At 39.0% G+C, this 25,178-nt stretch overlaps 1 protein-coding gene across 1 annotated transcript; it reads right to left on the bottom strand.

Moving 5' to 3' along the window:
* Positions 1-3,264: 3,264 nt before the first annotated feature.
* Positions 3,265-14,174, bottom strand: LOC117497454 (sentrin-specific protease 6-like). Its single transcript, XM_034149441.1, has 3 exons — positions 13,874-14,174; positions 3,878-4,225; positions 3,265-3,544 (listed from the first exon to the last, which is right to left on the bottom strand). The coding sequence occupies exons 1-3, from the start codon at positions 14,172-14,174 to the stop codon at positions 3,285-3,287; spliced, it is 909 nt and encodes a 302-aa protein (XP_034005332.1). The 3' UTR covers positions 3,265-3,284.
* Positions 14,175-25,178: the final 11,004 nt, after the last annotated feature.

The following is a 25,178-nucleotide window of genomic DNA, read 5'->3' as shown; positions in this document are numbered from 1 at the left end:
ATAGGGAATTAAAGGAGTGGCACAAGAATATATGCTGATTTATTCGCTATCAGTCACATATATCAATATACGTTATGTCTGGCAAAGCAACCTAATGAGGATTTCTGAACTCAAAAACATTGTTATTGTGGATAATTAGTAAAGCATTAAATATAAATACCAAATGGTGGGATTAGAAAACTATTTTAATTTTTATTTCCAAATCTTTGCACATTCTTTAATTGAAAACATACATGGAATAGATGGTTAAATGTCACTGGATGGTTATTTCTTCAGACAAGAAAAAACATCATAGATTTTCTCAGATAAGCGGCCAATTAAATACAAGCGAAACAACGTCTCCATATCAAACAAGCTTCTGTTTTGCTTCCTGTTGTTGTGGTAACGTCAACGGTCCTTGTTACTAGCTGATGATTAGCAGAAAGTTAAAATAATTTACATGTAGCAACATGGAACATAAGAGGCCACCGAACAGAAAATGTACTGAACATTCTAAAAGTGAGTGGGGACCTGAGTGAGAGTGTATACACATACACATCCAAAGTGGGCAGTGACAAGAAGAAGCAATATGTCACTGTAGAACAAGCTGTAGTAAATGTCAGGTTTCTACAATAGTCAATCTGTAATTTGAGATGAACTATGACTGAAATATGACATCCCATGTGGAGAACAACCAATCATTACAGCGATGTACAATACATCTGGATCCCTCTGTTCCCCAGGCGTGATGTGGTTGAAACAAGAGGGTTTTTAAATCCCACACAGACACTACATCATGTTAACGATAGGGAGGCTCTCTTCAAACACTAAAATACCGTTTTTCTTACACAGAAACCGAGAAAGGGTGTGTAGCACAACCCTGACTCACCACGTTTACAGATGGCTGCTGCCTCGCCACCTCAGATAGACTCGTGCCTTGATCAATGATACACTGATTGTCAAGGCTGAAAACTGAAAATACTTTTACTTCAGGGAATGATCATGGTTTAGTTTGAAATAAGGTTAGGGAACATTGTGGTTTGGATTAAATGTCAACTTAACTAAAGGTTACGGGAGCTTTGCCTTCATAGTCACTGAGACAGTGATTGTGAGACAAAGTATGACACTAACTTTGTAACTTAAAAGGTCAAGTATTATTATTAGCAACCAGTGACTCTTTTGCAGTTTCCACAGGAAGTGAAAGTAGTGGGCAGTGGAGAGAATGAGTATATCCAAAAAAACACACCTCAGGACATATTATGTTGTTGAACACACATATAGAAACATTGTATCTTTAGTAGGAATGTTAATACATATATATTTTTTGTGTTTGGCCCCAAAAATCCAGTTTGAACTTAAATCCTTAACACTTACATGGTTCTTCTAACAAGTGTGGTTTGTGAGCTTAAGGTCAAAGAGGTCACAACATGTGAACATCTGTGATTGTGTGTGTGTGTGTGTGTTTGACTTTACTTTCTTTGCAAGATCTCAGTTATTCTAGTAAAGTGACATGTTTTAAATGCTTGTCCAAGGGCAGAAATAGCCATCTTGTTATCTCCATGACTTATCATTATGGGCCTCAGGTTGCGTCAATCAACACCATGTCCGCCCCCTGAGATCTCAAAAAACATATTTATCATTCTCCGAAGTAATGGCTTCCCCAAGGGCACTTTTACTCTCCACTCTTTGTCTTTCCAAACTCACTTATTCCATCACACACACACACACACACACACACACACACACACACACACACACACACACACACACACACACACACACACACACACACACACACACACACACACACACACACACACACACACACACACACACACACACACACACACACACACACACACACTACTGGTTTATGCGTGAACCTGCCATTAGCGCAGCTGTGACACAGCACGAGCGAGCATTTGACCTTCAACTCGTTAACGGGACAGTGCTCAGACCTGTGAAGAGGCAGGCCCTCCAGGAATCTGCATCTGGTGAAAACACACACACACACAAACCTACAAACACCCCCACAACCTCACACATTAATTGTATAATTTGTTTCGACCATGTCCTTGGCATCAGTCCACATTGTGAAGGGCATTGTTCAATTTGGATTTGTCGCTTTGTTTGCTATCTCAGGTGAGAACAATAGGTGGAAGGGTAAAGAAATAAATGTCTATTGACCACCCTGACCCAAAGTGTGCCCTGATTGGTTGTGACCCCTCCTGTGACCTCCTGGGTTGTTGTGACACATTCGGTCACATATAAAAATGTGAAAAGGGAGTTGTAATGGCAATGTTGACTTTTTTCCTGTTGTGTTGCCATTGATAACAGGCAGGTGGTCGTAGTAATCGTACGGAGACACAATACAGAAGATTTTCCAGGCTGTATATGCAGTTTGGTTTGTGGTTTATTGAAGTTGTTGAGCATTACTAGGGTTTTTCAATTCTGCAAGTGACTGATGTTCAGTCTCTGGGATGTATCTCTATAGGTCTAGTAAGAACTGTGTGCTCCCTCTGACTGTGCCTAACCTTTCATGTCACCAATGCCCCCCATTATCTATCCCTGTGCACATAATAACCATCACCAAGTATCCAATATATTACTGCAAGATACAACTAAACATGATAATATGACAGAGAGAGGCTCTTCACTCTGACAGGGGAGAAATGGCCCTCCACTGCCCCCTTCTGGTGTCTGTAACACTTAAGGAAATAGAGTTCACTATTTTCTTCTTCAGCAATTTTCATGATTTTAGAAATACCTCAGCTCAGGATCAAATCAAATTCTTGTAAAGTTTTTTTTTTTTTTGGTAAAAATACAGATATTGCTCTTTTATCTCAAATGAATCGCTAGTGTCTTTTAGTCAGTGCACAGCAGGTCACTTGAATACAACATTAATTTGTCTTCTCTAATGCATTTACTGAAGAGAACTAATCAATGAATCATTATTTACTCTGTTTTATTTTTTATTTTATTGGAACCTACAGACCTGTTAAATGATACACACACACCTACACACACAGACACACACACAGTGCACGCAGACACTTGAGGAATGAACCCTATTACCTTTACATCAAGTATGAAAAGGGCTACTAAAACAGCACAGTCACAGTTTTACACAGAGTTGCCTTTCAATGTTACAATCCATACACAATCTGTGCCTTCACGCACACATGGACACACAACCCTACACACACAGACACAAAATGTATACAGACACATATACACCCAAACAAAGAGGCAGTTCTCTCCAGAAGGGTGTGAGAATATATGTATACAAATATAATAATAAACCTCTATGTGTGTTTCTGCGCTCGGTGCAGATCCAGGATCAGCCCGCGGATCTCCTCGCGCTTCTGACGCACGCGTTGCTGTGGAAACCAGTTCTCCAATCGCAGCGGCAGGTCGAAGTGCACCACAGGGTTCTGTATGAAGCTCTCCATGTATTGCAGCAGGTAAACTCCACAGTCGCTGCAGTTGTTTTGTTGAGGAACTCTGCAGCCACTGCTCCTGATCGACTCCCCCAAAAACACCCTGGGTGTCCCCCGCCTCACCCCTCACCATACTTGCCAACCTTGAGACCTCAGAAAGCGGGAGCATTTCAAAACCACCACGGGGGGGTGGGTGGGTGCTAGTGGATCGCCGGAGCTGTTAGATTAACATTAACATGCTTATTGTTGTTGTAAGTGCACTGCCTTGCGGCCTGTAGCACCATCCTTGATGGAGCATATGGAAAGGAGTGAGCAGAGGGTAGAGTTGTCGATTCTTGTTCTTGTCCGAGTGGAAACAGTCCTGAGTAAATCTGATTTTGTCAGAAATTGGGAGAAATATGACCCCTGGAGGAAACCGAGAGAGGGCAATGAAATCGGGAGGGTTGGCAAGTATGCCCCCCACTCCACCTGCAGGTAGTCTCTGATCAGACTGCAGACGGTCTCTTTGTGCGACAGCTTCAGAGAATCCATCACCAGAATGCACGGCCGCTTCAACACCGTGTCCCTCCGCCAGCTCTGCTCCGTGCACTCCGGCGCTTCGGACTGAGGTCTCAGATCGTTGGACGAAGGTTTACCTGCAGCTGCAGGACAGGTGAACTCTTGGTGCTGAGGCTCCTCCAGGCCGGGGAAGCAGACCACCACCAGGAACCAGTGAGCTTGTTGGGTGATAGGCACGAACAGGAAGTCTTTGGAGAAGATGTCCACGTGTCGGGTCCAGCTGGGGCCTAATTTATAACGCGTTTCCACTACAGCGCGGAGCACGGTTTAAGAGGGCTGTGACGTCAGCGGCCCGTTTTTGGTTGCGTTTCCACTTGGCCTAGTACCGGCCGGCGGGTCCTAATTCACAGTTTTTCTGACCTCATAAAATCGTGGGTCTAGGGCCAGAGACAACGAGGCTGAGTCGGGCTGAGACTCTAAACTAGAGAGAGAATCGCTGGCAAGGGGGCTACAACTACAACAAGATGGACATATTTGACCGTGATTTAATTGTAATACACGTTTCAAAATGATGCCGAAGTAACAACATACTGATACCGGTTAGTAAAAACCATGAATTAATGCTTTGACAAGTCTGCAGACAGACGGCAGGCGAAAAACCTTTTAAAATGCGTGTTTTCTAAATGGAGATTGGCTAAGCTAACGCAGTATATGCTCCGACCGTCCACACTCACAACAACGGCCTATACAGACATAAATAAAGCAGCGACTGTATTCGCCATGACACAGGCAGTCTGTGGTTTGTACTTGTTTAACTTTTGTCTAGTTTCTGAACATATATGAGGAGCTGTGAGCTCTGAGTGCTAACAGCTAACGGCTGTGTTGTTTTTCTGGGGTTCTCATTGAAGATGACGTCACGGCTCCGCCTACACTGCGTTACTATAGATACTACCCCAGTTCCTAAACTGTAATGGAAATGCGCCATAAAGTGAGCCAGTCCTAACGAGGCCTAGCCATACCTAGCGAGGCCGAGCGAGGCCGTGTAGTGGAAACGCGCCATTACATTGCCCTCTCCCGCCTTGCGTAGGATTGACGTGGGAAGGTTGCTTACGTAGTACAAAGCAAACAAATAGGTACAGAAATGTTCCGACATTTTCCGATTCACAAAACATTGCGTACCGGCGAGGGAAGTGCGTACGGCACTTCCTACGCCTGTTTCCCTTTATAAATCACAATCGACTCGTAACGCCCATATTTGCCTATAAATAGTCAAAGAAACGCCCATTAATTCATTCATTTTGACTGACTGCATGAAGAAGATCGCAGGAAATGACGATAGAACAGCTAAAAAAGACATCTCACACCGTGTCAGATTTTGGTTATTTTGGGGAGGTCGAGATAAATCATATTGTTTGGTGGATGCAGTTTGAACCAGAGTAGCAGCATGGAAGTCGGATCGTCACCAAAATAAATAAATAAGTGGTCCGAAAAAAGTTAATGACAAAAAAAATACACCTTCCTCAGGCAGTGTGTTTGTACCGGGGACAGGAGACAGCCACTTGATGAGAAACTCTATGAAATGATTGGGGAATCCCTCCGGAGTGGAGTCATGACGACTGGATCTGAATTATTTTGTTGTATTTGGTGGTTTGTGTTCCAGCTTTCGATCAGCAACTATATATCCATAATCCACCAGTTAAAGGAAGTACAACTAATGTGTTGTGTTATATTAGCTGTACAATTTACCACATATGGTGTTCTTAGTTTCCATACCTCCTGTGTTTTACGAGCGACTTACCAAGTTTTGGCAAACGGCATAAAACACGATTAAACGTGATAGTATATAAAACCATGCTCGTATCTACAACCTATAGAAATGCAAAACGGCGTCAGTTTAGACGTAATTCTGTCCTCCTGCTTACCGCATCATTTATGAGAAAACATTTCATAACATTAACACAACATATTCGAGGTGGTTTTAAATAACATATCCGTATTTATTTATTTCTCCAAGTTACGTTTGTGTGTGCACTGAGGAGTCTCAAACAGGCGTTTGTTTAATCATTTTAAGATTGGCTTTAATCAATGTTTGAAAATGAATTCTTCATATGATAAATGAGAGGTAACATTTTATTTATGGTATTATTTCCACATATTTCTCTCCATTCTTCCTTCTGCCAACGGTGTCGCAGTTTCTCGTCTCTCCCGTTGTGTGCTTAGTGCGTACGCATGGGTTAGAGTTTGCGTGGAGGACCGCACATTTTCCCGTCAAGTTAGTATTTTATAAATCGCAAACATTGCGTAGAAACTGGCGTACGCCATTTTTTGAGCGTATATCCCTTTATAAATGAGGCCCCTGGTCTTCACCCCCTGGTCTTCACCCCCTGGTCTTCACCCCCTATGCTCTTCCATGCATGGCCCATCATCCATCACCCTTCTCTTCAGTATGTGTTCTCTCTGATCTCCATCTTTCCTGTAAACTCTTAAAAAGCTTCCTTTGGCACTGATGTTGCGGGGTTGCATCTCTTAAAAGGCTTCTTCAGGCACTAGAGTTGCTGGGTTGGAAAATGGAGACTGGGTGAACACCGATATGAAATTCAAACCGGTCAGTATGGAACATGTATATGTCATTTTGAACTTTGCATTTAAAAATGGTGTCGGTTGCTACGTTTGGACGGTGTTCCTAGGGGGAACCCCTTTTTTAAGTGGGGGGGTGTTACGACCCCCTCCACTCCACTAGGGGTCTCTGCCTTTGTGTTCTGCTTGCTGGCTCTTGTTTGTGTTTCAGTGATCAACCTGAACCTGATGAGCCACACCTGAGGGGGGCTCTCTGACTCAACTTCTCCTACTCCCAACTCTGCGCGTGTTACAATATCTGACCTGTTGTGCTGTGGGTGTAGTTCTACCGTATACCGGTCCTTTTTGTATATTTTGAAATCTTAGAAAGTTAAACTAAATGAACCTGTCTTCTAAGACACGCTTTGATTTGTTTAGGAGTGAGACATCCTCTTTTTTGTTTGAACCTTTTTCTCCTGTTTACTGGTAATAGTAGGTAAGAAGCCTGTACTTTATTTTGGTTTATTTTGGTTTATTTGGCAAGTTTAAGGAATACTCTGTAAAGACGATTTTTGTTTGTTATGTTGGGAATGTCTCACCTCTTTTTTAGTTCATTAAATCTCAAAAAGCTGATTTCCTGTGTCACATTGACCTGTTCTTGGGAGTGGGAAAAGTCGGGAGAGAGCAAACTTTGTGCTGCGCTTAGGTTCCCCTAGGCCTGGGCGTAACATAATTGGGAAGTGTGTTGCTACACTGAGGTGGCCTGTTGTCTGTGTGTGTATATATAAGTTCATATCCTGCTTACACATGTTTACGCAGACTAAGCTGTGATTTTGGGACACTGATTTGACCAAACACTAAAATGGAGCTTTAAAAAAAAAGGTGGTAAATGTTAACCTTTTTGCGTTATAAACAGTCAATTAAATTGTGAAATAAGCTTTCCACAAAGTGTTTCCAAACAGCATCAGCATGAGAGTTTCTGTCACCTTCTCTTTAGTCAATTATTTTCTCTTTCAAGAAGGCAAACACTAGATACAGGCGTTAATATTGGCACATCTTTATGTTTCAATACAAAATGACATTTTGAGTTTTAAATGTTAATTGGCATTTAGGGGAATTCAAAAAAATGTATGTAAGCACTAATATTTTAGAAAGAGTCACTTTAAATGCATGATGTGTTGAAGGGATAAAAAGTACTTTCCAGCAGTCTAACATCGCCTCCTGTTGGTGAGAGTGGTCAGTACATGAAGATTCAATTGCCTTACTGAATCAATGATCAGGGATTTAATGAGGAAGGATGGCAGTAATCTAAATACCCTAAATTAAATGTGAGTATTTTTGAAAAACACATGACACACTGTATTGATCACAAGGAGTTTTAAAACTGGTTAATACAAATAAAAAATAAAAGTAATTAGGTCATTTGAAGAGGAAGAGCATCCGTTAGGGCAAACAAATGTAAAGATGTGTCTTGGTGTGTCAAATCAAACCCTCTAACAGTAAAGTACAGTTTTCTTATGCCTCCAGTGTCATTTTTGTATATTGTTTGTTTGATAGTAGAAACATAACAGATATGTAACACAGCTCACAACAGAAGTAAATAAATAATCATAATCACAACTTGTTACAGCCGGTAAAATGCATTGTCTATTTCATCTGTACATTGTTCATCCAAAAGTCCAATAATCAGTCGGCAGATTACAGATTTCCGATTTGGATTGTGTTAGTGCTACAGCTAAGAAGATAATCTGTGATTAGTAGGGGATTATAGTTATTTAGAACAACTTTTCTTTTAACTGTTGATCACATCTTGTCACTATTCAGTTACAAAACCAAACAAAGTACTGCACTTCAAAACCTTTTTGATAAGGCCATTTTTGATTTTAAAACTCAATTATTGTTGAATTGGGAAGGACATTTAAGATAAAATAAGAAGTACTTTATTGATCCCAATTTGGGAAATATTTGTGTTGCAGCAGCATAAAAAGACATGGCATCGTACAATACAAATTAAAAGACTAGAAATAAACAAGAAAGTAGAAAATATACATGTTGAATTACAAAATATACAGTAACAAATAATAAAACAAGTTATTTTATTTACATAAGTATTTTGCTAATGGCATACTGTGAGATGTTTTTGTGTGTAAAGTGTAAAGATTAGTTATTTTTCACAAATAAATACAGAACACTGTTTGTAGGCATTAAACCGTCCTTACAGAGTCTTGAATCAAACCTATAGGGAACACTGATGGATCATTAGCTTTGCTTCAAGATAGAAAGTGATCACCATTCACAGTTTACCGCTCTTATCTCAAAGTGGCCAGGAGTAAACACACACACAAATTATGCAATCTCACACACAGACACACACTCACACACTGACTGTGGGACTTTCTCGCAGGCTAGGAGGGCTGATAGTTAAGGCCTGTATTTGATAGTAAACACAAACTGACGTCACCAAACACTGAGATTAATCAGCGGCAGGCAGGAAAGGACCGACACCTGACACACAGAGGTGTGTGTGTGTGGTCTTGTTTGTGTGAGAAAGAGATAGAGAGAGAGAGAGAGAAAAGAGTGTACTGTATGAAAGTCAACCAAATTCTAACAAAACACAAAGCCAATACACACTCAGACAAACTGTCTGTTTTAACTGTGTTAAAACATATTTTGATAGAATAGTTGTTGTAAACGTTCATCACTGTTTAGTCCAGGTCCAACTTTGCCATTCTGTATGTGCCATAGTCAGAGGTGGAAGAAGTACTCAGATCTTGTACTTAAGTAATAGTAGAACCAGAGTGTAGGAATACTCATGTTACAAGTAAAAGTCCTGCATTCAAAATGTTACTCAAGTAAAAGTCATAGCATCAAAATATACTGAAAGTGCCAAAATTAAAAGTACTCATTCTGCAGATTGACCCATTTCAGAATAATATTTAATATATGTTTTGATTATGATTATTAATGCATTTAGGTATTGTCACAGCTGGTAAAGGTGCAGCTAGCTTTTCTGCAAAGTAACTAAAGGTATTGCATTAATGTAGTCGATTAAAAGTACATAATTTACCTCTGAATTGTAGTAGGGTAAAAGTGTAAAGGTCCCATGTCATGGCCATTTCTACTGATCATAATTCCATTGTTGAGGTCTACTAGAATATATTTACATTGTGCAATTTTCCAAACTCACATTGGTTTCTCATACAGCATCTCTGTATAGTATGTGTATTCACTCTCTGTCCTAAACGGCTTGTTGGAGCTCCTGACCCCCCCTCCCTATGAGCCCACTGTGCTCTGATTGGTCAGCTCGCCCACTCTGTTCTGATGAGTCTACCACCGTTACAGCAGAACATCAGTGATTATGTGTTACAATGGCGTTAGCAACCAGAAAATGACACCAGCAATGACAAACAGATGAGAATGCTGCGTGGGGTCTGGGTGCCGTGTTAGTGGGACATTGCGCGGCTCGCTGTTGGAGCGGACAGTGTGAGCTGGCTTGCTGGTGTTGTTTCCTGGTTGCTGCGTGGGGTCTGCGGGGCGGTGGGACACGACGAGGCCCGGCCCGAGCTCGGCCGGAGCACACACACACACGGGCCGGGCCTCGCCGTGTCCCGCTGTCTAAGGCGGAGTCCAGGCTGAGAAATCCACGGAGCTGCAGCTGAGAAAAATAAGGCTGGCCGAGTGTGTGTGTGTGAGGAGCTCCGCGGATTGGTCCATTTGGATCGTCGTTACGTCACTTGGTTCCCGGAAGAAAAAAATGGAAAAAGAAAATCTCCAACGAGGCGTTCTGGGGCAGCATAGACACATCTTTTCTGTGTTAGAGTTTTACTCGCCACAGGGTGTACTTTGCAGACAGTTTACATGCAGACAGTTTACATGCAGAAAAAGCTACATAACACACAAGGGGACGGATAATAACCGGAAAAGCATGACATGGGACCTTTAAGTAGTAAAACATTGAAATACCCAAGTCCCTAAAATTTGTACTTAAGTACAGTTCTTGAGTAAATGCTACTTAACTCCGCTTGCCATAATTAAGTGCACTCAATTCTCTGTACAGTTAGGGTCATGTGCATAGTTTCATTATTACCTATTCATGCATTTCAATTGTACCATTGCTCCAATTGCACTAAAATATTCCACTCTTTTATGTATTTTTTTCTTCTTATGTATATTGTATGTTGTAATTTTATCATAATCAAAAACAGCCAAATCCATGAAAATGTATTTCAACTATACACTGAAACCTTTGGATGTTCTGTTTAGCTTATGGAGTGCCAGAACAAATAGTTTTAGTCCCACATCCCTTTAATATAAACATGAATTCACCTTACGGCCTCACAGTCTGTTTTCTTTGACGGGGTTGACCTCACAAAAATAACAAGAAATTGTTCAATATGTTTCAGTGGCAGTCTGGAATAAATTATGGCAATATGTTCAACTCATCGAGTCCATTGACACAATAAGCTCATTAAAATGTACAATGCAAACATCAGCACAGCTTTCCAAAGCCACTCAGTGCTCTGTCAGTCATCTGTCATCCATTGTTGTGCTCTTAATCCCACCATTGATGGTGAGGTTCATTTCCACCAACTGGGACCCAGAATTAATCAGTGGGCTTAAATTAGCCCAGGGCAATTAAAACACCCAGCAACTGGTTAATTAATTGACCTTGGTGGTCATTTAACAATTCATGGAATCAATAAGGGATCAATGATCAGCAGCGACCTTTCATGCTCACAGCAGATGGGCTCTGGCCACTTAGATGAAACCATAGCTGGATAACAGTGAGATGAACTTTGCTTTATCTCCCAGACAGATGGATATGTATAGCCCTCATCCTCCATCACCTCCGTCCCCCCTCCTCCCTTCTCATCCTCAACTCTCCCCCTATGGCTATGGGTTTTATTCTTTAACCCTGAGGATACAGTGAAGATAAACCTGAGTGCTTAAGTGCTTAAGATGTGTGTTTTCTCTTGTTGCATCCCAAATAGAGACTTATCTTTAGGTGTTGTTTCTTTTATTTTGATAAGGGCTGCAAGTAATGATTCTTTTCAACATGAATTAGTCTGGTGATTGCATGCTTGCTTGGTCTAATCATGAATGTCAGAAAATTGTGAAAAATACTGAAACATTTTTTTCTTGTTTGGTCAGAAATCGACCAAAATGTATAGATTTAAAAAACTGAAAATGTTAACCTTTGTGTTGTCTTCCCGTCAACTGCACACATGTTTCCCCTGGTTTGACTTTTTCTAAAGCATTTAGTAAAGATCATAACCCACATCTGTGTTACACCTTGTTCAGACAACTTTGTTTTATAGTGAATAAACCTCATCAACACAAAATGAAACATTATTAAATAGGTAAACACGTCCCACATGTTTGAGTTTCAGAAATATCCCTGTATGTTCAACTTCTGTCAGGACTCTGTTTCAAAAGCTTTTTTTTATGGTAGCACAAACAGACTCAAGTTAAAATATATTAAAAAAATATAAATTTTCTTGCCAAGAACTTCGTATGAAAAACATGTTAGATGAAATAACCTCCTTTCCGACATAAAGACATTTATAGACGGGTCGAATTTGACCCAAACACAACAGGAAGTTTACATTTTATAATAATAAATGTTGATACATAATTATAAATGGTATTTTAGATTAAAAAGAAACTCAAACAAGAAGTCAGCTGGGCAAACTGTAATTTAATTTCATTATTTTTTTCTATTCTTCAAAATGTGTTTCTAATAAAATCATTCACCATTAAAGAACACAGGATTTAAAGGCTGTTACAAAACCAGGTGAAAGGCTGTACAGGAAGTCACCAAGTTACAACAGGCATTATTGTGTTATATTATTTATTCGATTCTGTCTTATCCCTTGAATATTAAAATATTATTCGTGTTGGATTACTTTACATACACACAGTTAGTCTTCTCTGTAATTTCCAAAGAAATAAACAGTTTAAAAAGTGTGAAAAATTATATATATTTAAATATTTGTAAACATAATGTGACTGCTCTCAGTGTGACATCAGCCTCTCCTCATTTCTTTGCCTCTCTCTTGAGCCGAGCTCCTCTCCTGACCCCTGCATGGCCAGACTTCATGAGGACAAAGGAGCTCTGCTCTCTAGTACATCCACCTCCTCCCTCCTTCTCCTCCTCCTCCTCCTCCTCCACCTCCTCCTCCTCCTCCACCTCCTCCTCCTCCTCACCTCCTCACCTCCTCCACTTCTCCTCGTTTAAACTCCCCAGACTCCCCCCATCCCCCAAACACACCCAACAACGCACACCATCCCCCACACACCATTTCCATCCTCTTCAATGTCTGCTGATTAAAGTCACAGCGATGGGTTGTGGAAGTCAAAACGTTGGTTCTTACACTGGTAATACCAGCGGAGGGAAAATACAAAACTGATTTCATCATATGACATTTTTTTTAAACATTTCACATGATTTAGGAAACTAAAGCCATTAAACCTAAGACACAAAAAATAAAATAAATTGCAGTAATTAAACAGTTTAACCTAATTTGTAACTGAACATGTTTTAGCTTATTTGAAGTGAATGTGCCTGCACGTTTCCTGCTGAATTTGGTTTATTTAACTCATTTTTGGATAAAAACATCAGCAAAATTAAATGTAAATAATGTTATGATGTATGGAAACTAATTAATTTTAATCATTGTACATCAGATTCACACACATCAAATAAATATAGTCTTTTGTTGATCGTGACTCGTGAATGGACTACAACTTTTATATGAAAGAAAAAACTTAAGATTAACAACACATATTTTGTTTCCCAAAATACAAGGAAATCTTTATAATAAGTTACTTAAATAACTACAAATCTTGTCAGAAATATTGCACATTGTTCTTAATGATGTATATTTGATCTTTTTTGAACAGCAACGTAGCTCAATGACATGGAGGTATTCGACATCTCCTGGCTTTCGGTAGAGAGATACTTGTTAAGCATTTTTCATACTTCAGTGCAAACTTTAAAGGCAGACATGTATGCGCTTTAATTGATACTACAATCAAGGGTCTGCATACACCTTGCTCACACGAGAAACCTTATGCCAGCAGACAGAAAAGCTTCTTTGTTTGTGTATTTGGCTGAACAAGCAAAAGTAAAAAGGGGAGTGACATCCTAATGAGAATAAGACTAATGGTGTGGAATACAAACACTATGCAGCACATACATTTTTAATATGTTGGTTACATTCACCCACCTGGGTCTTTGCACCCATCATTGGCCTTTAGTGGGATGCATTCATTGTCCCTTTGGCAGTGATGTCATTGCTGATTGGTCTACCCCCACCCAGCTCCTTACACACACACCCTCACCCTCCTCTCTCCCCTGTAGCACCGGCCAGCTGTCTCTCCTGCTGCTCTCAGCTGACAGAGCACGGAGGAACTAGGGATGGAGGGTGGGGGGTGGGGGGGGTCGACAGCTGAGCAGATGCAGAAGCCCCTCCTGGGTTTGCCGGGGACAGGCTCTTTCCCAGCCACCCCGCAGCCGTGCAGCTGCCCAGGCACCAGCTGTCCTGATGAGCGCACCAAACAAACCCAGGACTTCCTCACTGCTGTGGTGGTAGTGCAGCAGCTCTGTTCCAGACCAAAACATGCATCGAGATGCACAATGTCTCCCCTTTGACCCCCGACTGCTGGCTCGCACACAACAAAACACACACGATTAGACATCGACCATCAGATCTGGGCATTTTTATGCAAACAAATTAATATAATTGATTCAACATGAATTAGTCTGGTGATTGCATGCTTGGTTGCTCTAATGAATGTCAGAAACATTTGAAAAATACTGACTTTAGATAGATAGATAGATAGATAGATAGATAGATAGTACTTTATTGATCCCAAATTGGGAAATTGTTGTTGTTACAGCAGCATAAAAGGCAAAATATACAAGAATAGAAAGAAAAATAAAATAAAATAGAAAATATACATGTTGAAATAGAAAATATACATGCAGATATTATATATACAAATATATATATATATTCCAAATATATGACATTATGGAATATGGAGTATAAATATTGAACAGATTATATGAGTAAAATGTACAACGTGGTTTTATTTCTAGAGAAACTATGGAGCAGAGAGTTGTCTTCCAGCCAGAGGTGATTTATTGTTTGGTCAGAAATCAACCATCGACATTTAGATCTTGGCATTTTTATGCAAACAAATTCATATCATATTAGCTTCTCATAAGACAGACAAAGGAGACATAAAGAAGCAGTGTATAAATATGAGATTTTTCAGATTTCGTATATCAGCAAGGTAACATGGGAACACCAGCTTTACTTCCCAAGGCTTGGCAAACATTTGAACACCTAAAGCAGGCCATTACTGGTAAGACAAGGACATTATATTTCAAATTTGTTCTATAATATACACTATACTTACCTTCTGCCAATGTATGTGAATGTGCAACTTCTAAATGTATTCTCTTTTTCTGAAAAAAATCCCCAAATGTTTAACATTTTAAAGATGCGAATATTACAGTCTGGCTACACAACCCCTGTCAGTGACTGTGAGAAACTCACAAGTTACATAAATGTCATTTTAAGGCGCAAACACAATGATTTTCTGAGTGTCTATTACACGCTTAAACAGTCTTATTCTTGTTTTTGTCTCAGTTTTGGGAGCAGTATTACACGTCCTTATGAAAACACGTTTAAGATGATATACTTGTTATATTCAGTTGCATAGTATTCAACACGTTATGTGTAAAACCCTACCAGAATTCACCCACTTCCAAATTAAACACACTTCTGTTTTCTTTCATTAAATTGTTTTCCCATACCCAAGTTTCATGTTAATCTTCATCAGTATATTTGTTCATGATTTTCCTAATCACTTGAATGTTTGTGTTTGGCACACATAAGCTCTGAATGACTGAATGTTCTCGCACTCCTCTCTTGGTCCAGAAAGCTGAATCACTTAAGCATCATCCACATTTCAAGATTGTGTCTGAAACAACGAAGCACATTACAGGCAACAACATTTTGAGATTTGTAAAGAAACCATATTACCATTATCAGGGTTCATACACTTTTTCACCAATGACTTTTCCATGACTTCTCCATGACCTTTACCTAATTTTCCATGACCAAAAAAATTACTCTTTCTCAGCGGTACCACTGAAAATGGTTTATTTGAACATGGAACAGGAAAATAAGGTCTGCATATGAAACATGTTGTGCCTATCTAAAACAAATCAAATAGGCTTACTAGCTTCTACAGGCTAAAGCAAATAAAATCTCTCACCAGCAAAATACCTCGTCAGTTAAATGCCATTTTACGTTTCATTACTATACGATACAGTATGTATTATCATTATAGTATTACTATTTCGGCGATTAGATAAAACATAAATTATATTTGATGCAACTTTAGTTACATTTCCATGACTTTTCCAAAACTTTGGGAAAAATATTGTTTTCCATAACTTTTCCAGGGCCTGGAATTAGCATTTTGAATTTCCATGACTTTTCCAGGTTTTTAATGACCGTAAGAACCCTGCATTATATAATTTAAAGTATGTGTTTTACTCCACTTTGACTTTTTATCTCCATTCAAAAACATAACCCTTGAACAGGAGTTACACGTTCCCCAGTCTGACCTTAGCTTATCCACTTAAGTTACACTTAATGTTCCCATTAGCACAGCTGGATAAACAGACCTGAAGTATGGACACAAATACATCAGGGTAAAGATACTTGATGGCTGCCAGACTGCAGGATTTATTTCCACTTTTATTTACCAAAGATAGTTAAATCACATCTTAGCCACGACACATTCAAACATCTGCTATTTGTGTAATCAGCAAATGTATTTGATACTTTTATACCTAAAATACAATTTATTTTCTAAATTATTCTCTTTATTCTAATAGGGTGATAACATAACATTTGTCCCTGTAATGTTATCCAGTAAAGTACTTCTGCAGCACATGTTGAGCCTTAGTTAATTTACGTTTATATTTATTCAGATCAATCACTAAAGTTCATAAGCTTTGAAAATACACTACTGGAGGGCTGTTGCTATGCTGGGCATGTTAGGTGGTGATGTGGTATTATTGAATATATACAAACATGGTTTTATGGTAGTTTTCATTAGCTTTTACCAGTATAAATGAATATAACAATGGGATAAAATACACATTTGAACAGATGTAATATTTGCCCGGGATTATTAATCTGAGCTTGGATGATACAACTGGAAGCTTCTGTGTCTCGATCTCCTCATGTGCGTGTTTATGAGTGTGGGGAGGGGTGCAGGGGCTGATCAGATGACCAAGTAGAGAAGAGTGAGTGTGTGTGTGTGTGTGTATGAGTGTGTGTGAGAGAGATGGAGGGAGGCGGGGGCCCCAGATGGGTAATGGATGGGAAGTGTGTGTGCGGTTTGGAGTTGGCAGAGACACAGCTACATGCCTCTGGTGGGAGAGTGAGGGTCAGAGCTGTTAACACCAACGTCCGTCCAGCTGACACTAAACCCAATTATTCTGTGACTTTATATATGAAAAAAAGTGAAACAGTAAATGAAATTACAGGCTAATTTGATGTAATGAAATTGTACATCAAAATGACACTGTAATTGCATTTCCTCTCCAACAGCTTTGCCTACAAGTCCGTTTGATGAATGTCAAAATAACCTTCCACCGTTGCTCATCAAAGGCAGCTCACTCTAATTGAATTCATTATTTATAATTGAATCCAGTCACTGGGCAGGACAGATGGACTTTTTTAATACATTTGAAACCAGAATGTTGTGTTTGTTCTCCCCATTTTCAGCTAAAATGAAATATAATAATGGTAGAGTTAGAAGAAGAATGTACACTTAGCAGGAAATGCTTCTATCATATAAGTAAGACCACTATGGGATGCAAAGAAACCGTGCACTCTCAACCAAAACATGTCAAAGCAAAGCACATGGACACATTTTCACAAAGAACTCTAATCCGACATCCAGATAATTAATTATTTCTTTATTTATCACTGACAAAATCGAGATTTGAAATGAAAATCAGAGGTTTTGAAACACATTTTAGAAACTCTCCGGTGTACCACACTAAATCAACGTATAGACAATTGTCTGATAACAGAATTTGAAACACTAAAATGTATATACAACTTCATTATTATAATTTGAAAGGCTACTAATGCCTCTGGGATCAGGTGGCAGCAAACACTGACCAGCAGATATCTGATATCTAGTAAAAAAAAAGGCGTGTGAACTGTCTGGCAAACTGATGCGCTAATGCTACCCTCCAGATAGTAAATACAATTAAACAAAACCAGAATTTCATGGTAGTTTTCACCCATTTTCAGGCTAAATAATGACATATGTCCAGAGTTTAAAAACAAATTTAGGCTATGAGGAAAATGCTTTTGACAAAGTTATAAGACCATTATAGGATGTAAGAAATCGAACCAAATAAAACCAGTTATATATTATGTATATTTTCCACTTTCTTGTTTATTTCTTCTTTACATTTTTATTGTACAATGCCATGTCTTTTTATGCTGCTGCAACACAAACATTTCCCAAATTGGGATCAATAAAGAACTTCTTATCATCTTATCTTAAAGTCAAAGCACATTGACACATTTTTTGCGGATAAACTTTAATCAGACACAGCTACAGTTTTTCTATTTTTTATGTCAGAGAAATGGAGATTTGAAAGGAAGGAAAGTCAGGATGCCTGGAACCACATTTTAGCCACTGTGAAAATATTCAAATGTAAATAAGATCATTTGTTTAAAGGGAGAGGGAGCAGTCAAAAGTGATATCTGATATCTTGTAAAAAAAAAAGGCATATTAACTGTCAAGCATCTGACTTTTCACGGGGAAAATACAATGAACAGAGAAAGCTGTCGGGGGTTTGCGGATAAACTTTAATCCGACCTATAGCTACAGCTTTCCATTTTTTATGTCATAGAAATTGAGATTTGAAAGGAAATTCAGGGGGCCTGGAACTTCATTTTAGCCACTGTGAAAAGATTAAAAATATAAATAAGATTACACTTCTTTAGGCAGAGGGAGCAGTCAAAACTGATATCTGATATCTTGTAAAAAAAAGGCATATTAACTGTCAAGCAGCTGACTTTTCACGGGGAAAATACAATACGTAGAGAACAGAGAAGGCTGTCGGGGGTCGGGGTGTCCTCAGGGTCAGGCCCCCGCTCGGCCCTCATTAGATCAGGAGAGTCTCAGCTGCTCCTCCCATCCATCACAGAGCCCCTGAACCAACACTTGAGGGACTGACCATAGGGAAAGGTGAGCTTCTGTCCCCTCCCTCAGTCACCTCTTGCTGTCGTCACACATCAGCAGCCCTCCGACTCCTGGCTACTAACTGTTAAGAAGTGGGCGGCAGCTGCCTGATGGAGCAGGCTTTGGGGTTGTTTCAGGGTTTAGGGGAAGTTTGTAGCCTGGAACCAGCCTCTAATCCTCTCTACAGTAAATTAAGAGTTATTTTGCCTAAGGGGGAGAAATAAAGCAACACAAAGGCACATGCAGCACTTTTATCTGAGAGGAAAAGAGGTTTGGAGACCTCAAAGCAAAAAGGAAAATGGATGTAATTTAGCAGGAGGGGGCGGCGATATGAGTCTTTGTTTGGTCCAGTGTCACTGATCAATAGCTTCTCATGCTTTGAAGTTACTCTAGGATTTGCTTTGAATAGCATTATACTTGAGGCATTTTATTTCTAAGTTTATGATCCTGAAATATGTGTTTACCAACCTTTTTTTGATAACAAATTACATGGTAAAGAGGACTTTCCTGTGTATGCCTCACAATAAAAGCGCCAATATAAGCATAATAATGATAACATCACGCATCAGTCACAAAGTGCTTTACAGGGGAAAGAAAAGGGAAACATGTGAATACGAGTAAAGAGTGTACAACCCATAAAAAAAATGAAGTTATTAAACTGCAAAAAGGAGAAAAGAGGTATTGTTTACTCTTCTGATTTCATAAATTCTGATGACAAACAAGCAAGATTACTAAAACACAATCAAAATTGAATCCCCTGCCGCTGAGATATCTTAATGTGTCTAGTATTATTTATGAATATGTGTTTGTATGAATTTGTGTATGTATATATATGTATATATATATATAAATATATAGAGACCATTGTCCTAACTTGCCTGTATATATTATATATTATTATATTATATATTATATCAATTATTCAAGATTATAAGTATACGTTTATATTGTATGTTAATGTAAAAAAATAAAAATAAAAATAAAAATAAAAATAAAAAAGGGAGAAGGGGTCGGATTAAATAAGTGTAAACTTCTTCCGACCCCTTTTCGGACGTGTAATTAGCTAAAGCTTTGTTGTTTATTGTTTATTGATATCAGACAATGATACTGCAGATTATCCAATTATTATTTAAATGTTTCGTTTTGTTATTGCATTCATTTGTATAGTACTGTATCATGTCTGTATCACCTTTTGTTTCATTTGTATTTTCTTTGGTTTTACACGCTCGAAAAAAAAAAATAAACTAAACTAGTACATACTCTCTTGAGTCTGGACTGTTTCCCATAATGCAATGTCCAAGTGTTTTCTAATGGGTGCTCCCTGATTATAGACTAATTTAGCCTCCTTGTTGCAAAAATAGTTTCATATTTTTCAACATTGTGATACAATTATCACAATGTTTAGGGTTCTGGATAGTGCCACTAGGGGGCGCAATAGTGAATAATTGTGAAATGATAGGGTTTTAAAGCAGAAATAAATCCCCTAAATTGTGTTTTAATGTAATCCTCCACTCGTAGCTGAGAGATGCATTGAGATCGACATTTGAATCAATGACTATTGTTCTGTAACTCGGTTTTCCGGGTGCATTGATTTCATGTTAAGTAGGTATTGATGCAATTGATCTAATGTAAGGCCCACATTAAGAACAGTTGATCAGCAGCTGGTTATAAAACAGGTGGATTCTTCTCTTCCTTTTGTTTACACAACAGATTATAACCCTGTCACTTCATAACAGAACATGAAAGGATCTCATCGCCTGTCTTCATAGAGCTCATGTTGTTCAGCGTGAAGTCATGGCGCTTCTGTTTCAGGACTCAAATGTTACTTCTCATGGCTGTGGGTTGGATTTAGTGTTAGCTTTAGCGCCAGCAAGTGACAAAAACTTCACGAGTGACAGGATCTGACTGTTCAAAGGAAGAATCAGTCGGGCCATTTGTAGGACTTAACTTTTGCCAATTTATTACAGAAGTTTGTAAGGATATCTGTGAGAGACGTGAGAGAATTTACACAGAAACAGAGCAAAGCAGGACACTTGTTTTAACTGCATTAGCACATGAAAGCACTATCATATACTAGTAAATCACCCACTAATAGCTTGTTAAGTTGCATGCTGGTCCATGGCTGTTTTGGCCACCACAGACTTTTCAAAAATGTGAGGTGCAGCAGGATGTGTAATTGTCAGGAGGGCTGACATTGAACATACAGTATAAAGGATCTGTGTGACTGAAATTAGGTAATCTGTCACGATGAAAATCAAATTTTAGCCCTCTTAAACTGAATAATCAAGGTAGAGTACAATATATGAGAGAGGATTTGATCAAACACATAAGATATTGTTACATTTGGTAGGAGCTGTTATCAAAAACAGTAAGACTTGCAAAAAACGACCAATAAAAACACACACACACACAGTTTTTTATCAGCCTGTGTTGTTGTTTGTTTGAGTTTGTGATGCTTCCTGTTGAAAAAGGTAAGTTTGCATTTCATTTGTTTACAGTCTGCACCTTGTCTGCCGTTGTTTTAAACCTTTCAAACCACTTAGTAACTTGAGGCTTCACATATGTTAATCTTACATTAAGCACTTAACACTGTCAACCCTATCCTATTGTTGGTAATGTTGTTTATATAGTGAAATTAAGCTAATGTCTTTAAACGTATGTGCTAATTATGGATTGATGTTAACATTCATGTGATTCTTTTTACAAGGAAGAGACAAGGAATACACAAATTCATCCTTCAATAATCAAGCGGTATTAGAGGAGGAAAGAGTGTGTGAGCAAATGTGGGTGATGACAGGAAATTAAGAGAACGTGACATAAAGAGGAAAAACCCATGCATACAACTGTTAAAGTGTCGTTAGGACCTCACACACAGACAAAGGGCCTCGAACACCTCAGCTGTCTGTTGACATCTGAGTGTCAGAGCCAGAAGCTAGAGGTCAAGATATCCAGAGGTATGCAAACAACACAGAGGAAATTAAATCCTCTCACCACCACAAAGGGAAAAATAAAGTGTTGGATGCCATCATCATCTCTGAGTTATTATTTGTTCTTCCCCCATTTCAGTTTGAACGAAAGTAATTTGAGCCATCTGGTTTACAAGGGGACAGAAGACAGCCCTGTTCCACACATACACCCTGCTCACACTGTTCGCTGTGTGGCAGTTCCACATAGGTGAGAAGAGGCCAGATGTTGCACAGTAAACACCAGAGGATGTCACTCTTGGTTGTTTTAGAAAGATGGAACATTTGCAGCTTCTCTGAACAAAGTGTTCACGGCATCTATTGCACGTCCGTCCTTCCTGGGAGAGGGATCCCTCCTATGTTGCTCTCCCTGAGGTTTCTTCCATTTCCCCCCATTAACTGTGTGGTTTCTTTCCTTGTACGATGTGAGGGTCCAAGGACAGAGGGTACAAACTGTGAAGTCCACTGAGACAAATGTAACATCTGTGATATTGTGCTATATACATAAACATTGATTGATTGAGAGTGTAATCTATAGTACAGAAACCGGCTGAGATTACAATTCAGCCATTTAATTGCCTGAAAGTGTGTTGTTCTTTGTTTTTAAGTCCAATTACTGTATATACATATCAAATGAACACCTCCTGTGGTTGGTTTGCTTGGTGTTTGTTCAGAATACCTTTATTCATCCCACAGAAGGGACATTTACAGTTGTTACAGTAAAGAGCCAAAGATAGCTTAATATCTCTCAAGAGGAAAATCTTGAAGTCTTGAATGGTAGAAACTCCATTTTATATGCGAATAAAGACATTTCCCTGTATTCTTTCAAATTATAGTGTTTCAATACAGCCTTAATTTAAATTATGATGAATTGAATATATTTCAAATAATTATTTTATAAGTTTAATGTAATGTTCTTCTATTTTATTTTTCTGCTTCTTTTTTTTTAACATGCTTTATTTTTTTAAATGTAATTTCCTCTTTAATAATTCATTTTGTGTTATGCACCAAAACACCAAAGAAAATTCAAATGAAGTATGTGAAAACCTACTTTGCAATGAGCCGGATTGTGAATCTGATCAAAATGAAATAAAGTGTGAAGGACAACTTGCGACATGATCACTTTTGGTTCAATAATGAAGTCGTCTACATCCCTCCATATGTTCTGGGAATGACCGCCTGTTGCTCGTTTTTGGAACGGGGTCTCCTCTAAGTTGTCCGACATATTTTCTTTGACTGTACCTGTATCTGTGTCTGTTTTTCTTTTGAATGACTTATCTCAACTGCTACTGGGTACCAGAAAAGACCTCTCTATGCTGGCCTTACGGCTGCCAAGAAATTGGTTGCTATGAGATGGAAACAACCCGACAAGCTCTCAGTGACCTACTAGTTACTAACGTTTCTTGACGTAGTCTACATGGAACTGTCCACTGCACGCGTGATTGGAGTTAAGGAGTCCAATATCGGTTTATGGGTGTCGACAGCTGAACAATTGAAGGAGCGGATCAAGCAATCTTAACTGATATAGTTGTTTGCAGTGATTGGTCCTGAGGTCCTGGGATTGGGGGTGGGAGGGTTTATTTTTATCCTTAGTTTTGTCCTCTTGTCTGATTGTTGTTATTGTTTATTTTTTCTGTATTTTTTGTAATTTGTGTTGTGATTGTACATTGTATTTTTCTAAATGTGTGTGAATAAAAACATTTGATAAAAATAATGAAGTCGTCTTTCCCCCAGTATTCCCTCTTTCTTGTTGTATATGGTTGTTTTATATTTTCAGCTTCTGTACTGGTAGGTATTTGTTTTGAATGTGTGAGAGCATTGAAATATGTAAAATAATAAAGAAAACATATCTAAAACAAACAAATCTCTTGTATGCAATTTGATTTAAAGTGGACCTATCATGCTATATTTGAATAATATAGTGTAGGACCATACCTATATAAGGCATATTTATACTTTTTTTTTTTTCCAAAATACCAAACAGATCATGCATTTTAGCCATGCCTCATTTCGCTCAATTTGAAATATTCTAGCTCTGTTTTTGCAAGGGCAGATTATGTGAGAACAGCACCATCTACAGGCCTGGCATATGTACTACAGCGTCTCCAGGGCTTTCGAACGGCAATGGCCGTGGCTGTCTCCTCCTGATTGGTGGAGTTGGCCCAATAGCCGTAGCGCCACCGTCCTGACGTCAGGACAGTGTTCAAATCTGGATCAGTTTTTATCAGATCCGTTGCAGCCCCTTTTTTAGAGATTTGGGTATGGAGGAAAATAGAGAGGGTTGTGTTTTCTGACACTTGGTGAGTTCCCTGGAACACCGGGGACACATATTCATGTATAAAAGACGTACAAAAGTGCATTTTGCATGATAGGTTAGCTTTAAGTAAAGGACAAAATTGATACGTTTTAAAGGCATCCATATATACAGTTGTTCTGAAACTCCAGTATTCACTATAAATACCATTGTGATTTTAGCTATCATGATCATTTCCAAATCACAGGGAGAAAGGAACAGATGGAGGCAAGTTTGCATTCCCGAGCATTTTGATAGAACAAGACACCAGATGCTTTGCTTTTATTTGTGCGTGTTCGATCGGTCCTTTGGAGGTATGGTAGCCCGGACAGGACAAAGAGCCAAGGCCAAATATCTTGGCTTTGTAGGGACAACAGCTGTGAGGAACAAACCAGGAAGTGGCTCCACTTCATTAAAGACCCAGCAGGAGAGCAGCAGAGCTTTTTTCTAGCTCTCCTCCCACTCTCTCCATCACTCCACTCCTCCCTCCGGTCTGTCAGTTCATACATAATACACGCCTTTCCTGGCTAATGTTGGTTAGCAGCACAACATGTCTGCATCCCACTGCAATGACAAATGTGTTCATATCATCCCATTTTTATGTTGTTGTAAAAACCTTTGTTTCACATTTCAGTAATACAAAAAAATGCCCTTTGTATGATATTTAGGCCTAATAATATCAACTTTGCCTCACAATGACATGTCAAGGACTAAGATATTGTCAAATTGTCTCATAGATAGATAATAGTAAACATACGAGTCCAACACTCTATTGAAATAGAAACAGCAATTATATTAACTCATGATAGAGCAAAGTGAACGGCTCATAAAGGGAATAAAGTATAAAAAATGAAAATATCAAATGTTTTCCTTCAAAACTGTGCATAGGTTGACGATCTAAGAGTATCACATCTTTCCAATTGTTTTACCCTCACAGTTATCTCACCAGCTGTTGTTTGTGTGTGTATTTCTGATTCTTAGCTAAAGAGGTTTGTAACAAGCTTTGTGACTTCTAAGCTCTTCTGATCTGATCCTCCTTCAGTGAGAAAGTGTTCTCCGCTGCTCTCCAGCAGCAGCTACACTAATCTTCCCCACAGCAGATCCCTGCAGCTTGTGTTTGTGAGTAATCTCTCAGTTTAGTTCCAGGTAAAT

The sequence above is a fragment of the Trematomus bernacchii genome, unplaced genomic scaffold, assembly GCF_902827165.1.
Source record: "Trematomus bernacchii unplaced genomic scaffold, fTreBer1.1, whole genome shotgun sequence".
NCBI lineage: Eukaryota > Metazoa > Chordata > Actinopteri > Perciformes > Nototheniidae > Trematomus > Trematomus bernacchii.
Note: the sequence above shows the minus strand (reverse complement) of the source record. Positions and strands in the feature narration are given on the sequence as shown.

What these genes read in the sequence shown, in the direction of transcription:
- LOC117497454 (XM_034149441.1), bottom strand. Translation starts at nt 14,174, where the DNA reads ATGTCTAATCGTGTGTGTTTTGTTGTGTGCGAGCCAGCAGTCGGGGGT. An exon ending in CCCTAGTTCCTCCGTGCTCT is followed by an intron (nt 4,226 to 13,873) that starts GTCAGCTGAGAG and finishes TCCGCGCTGTAG; the next exon opens with TGGAAACGCGTTATAAATTA. An exon ending in CTACCTGCAGGTGGAGTGGG is followed by an intron (nt 3,545 to 3,877) that starts GGGCATACTTGC and finishes AAGTATGGTGAG; the next exon opens with GGGTGAGGCGGGGGACACCC.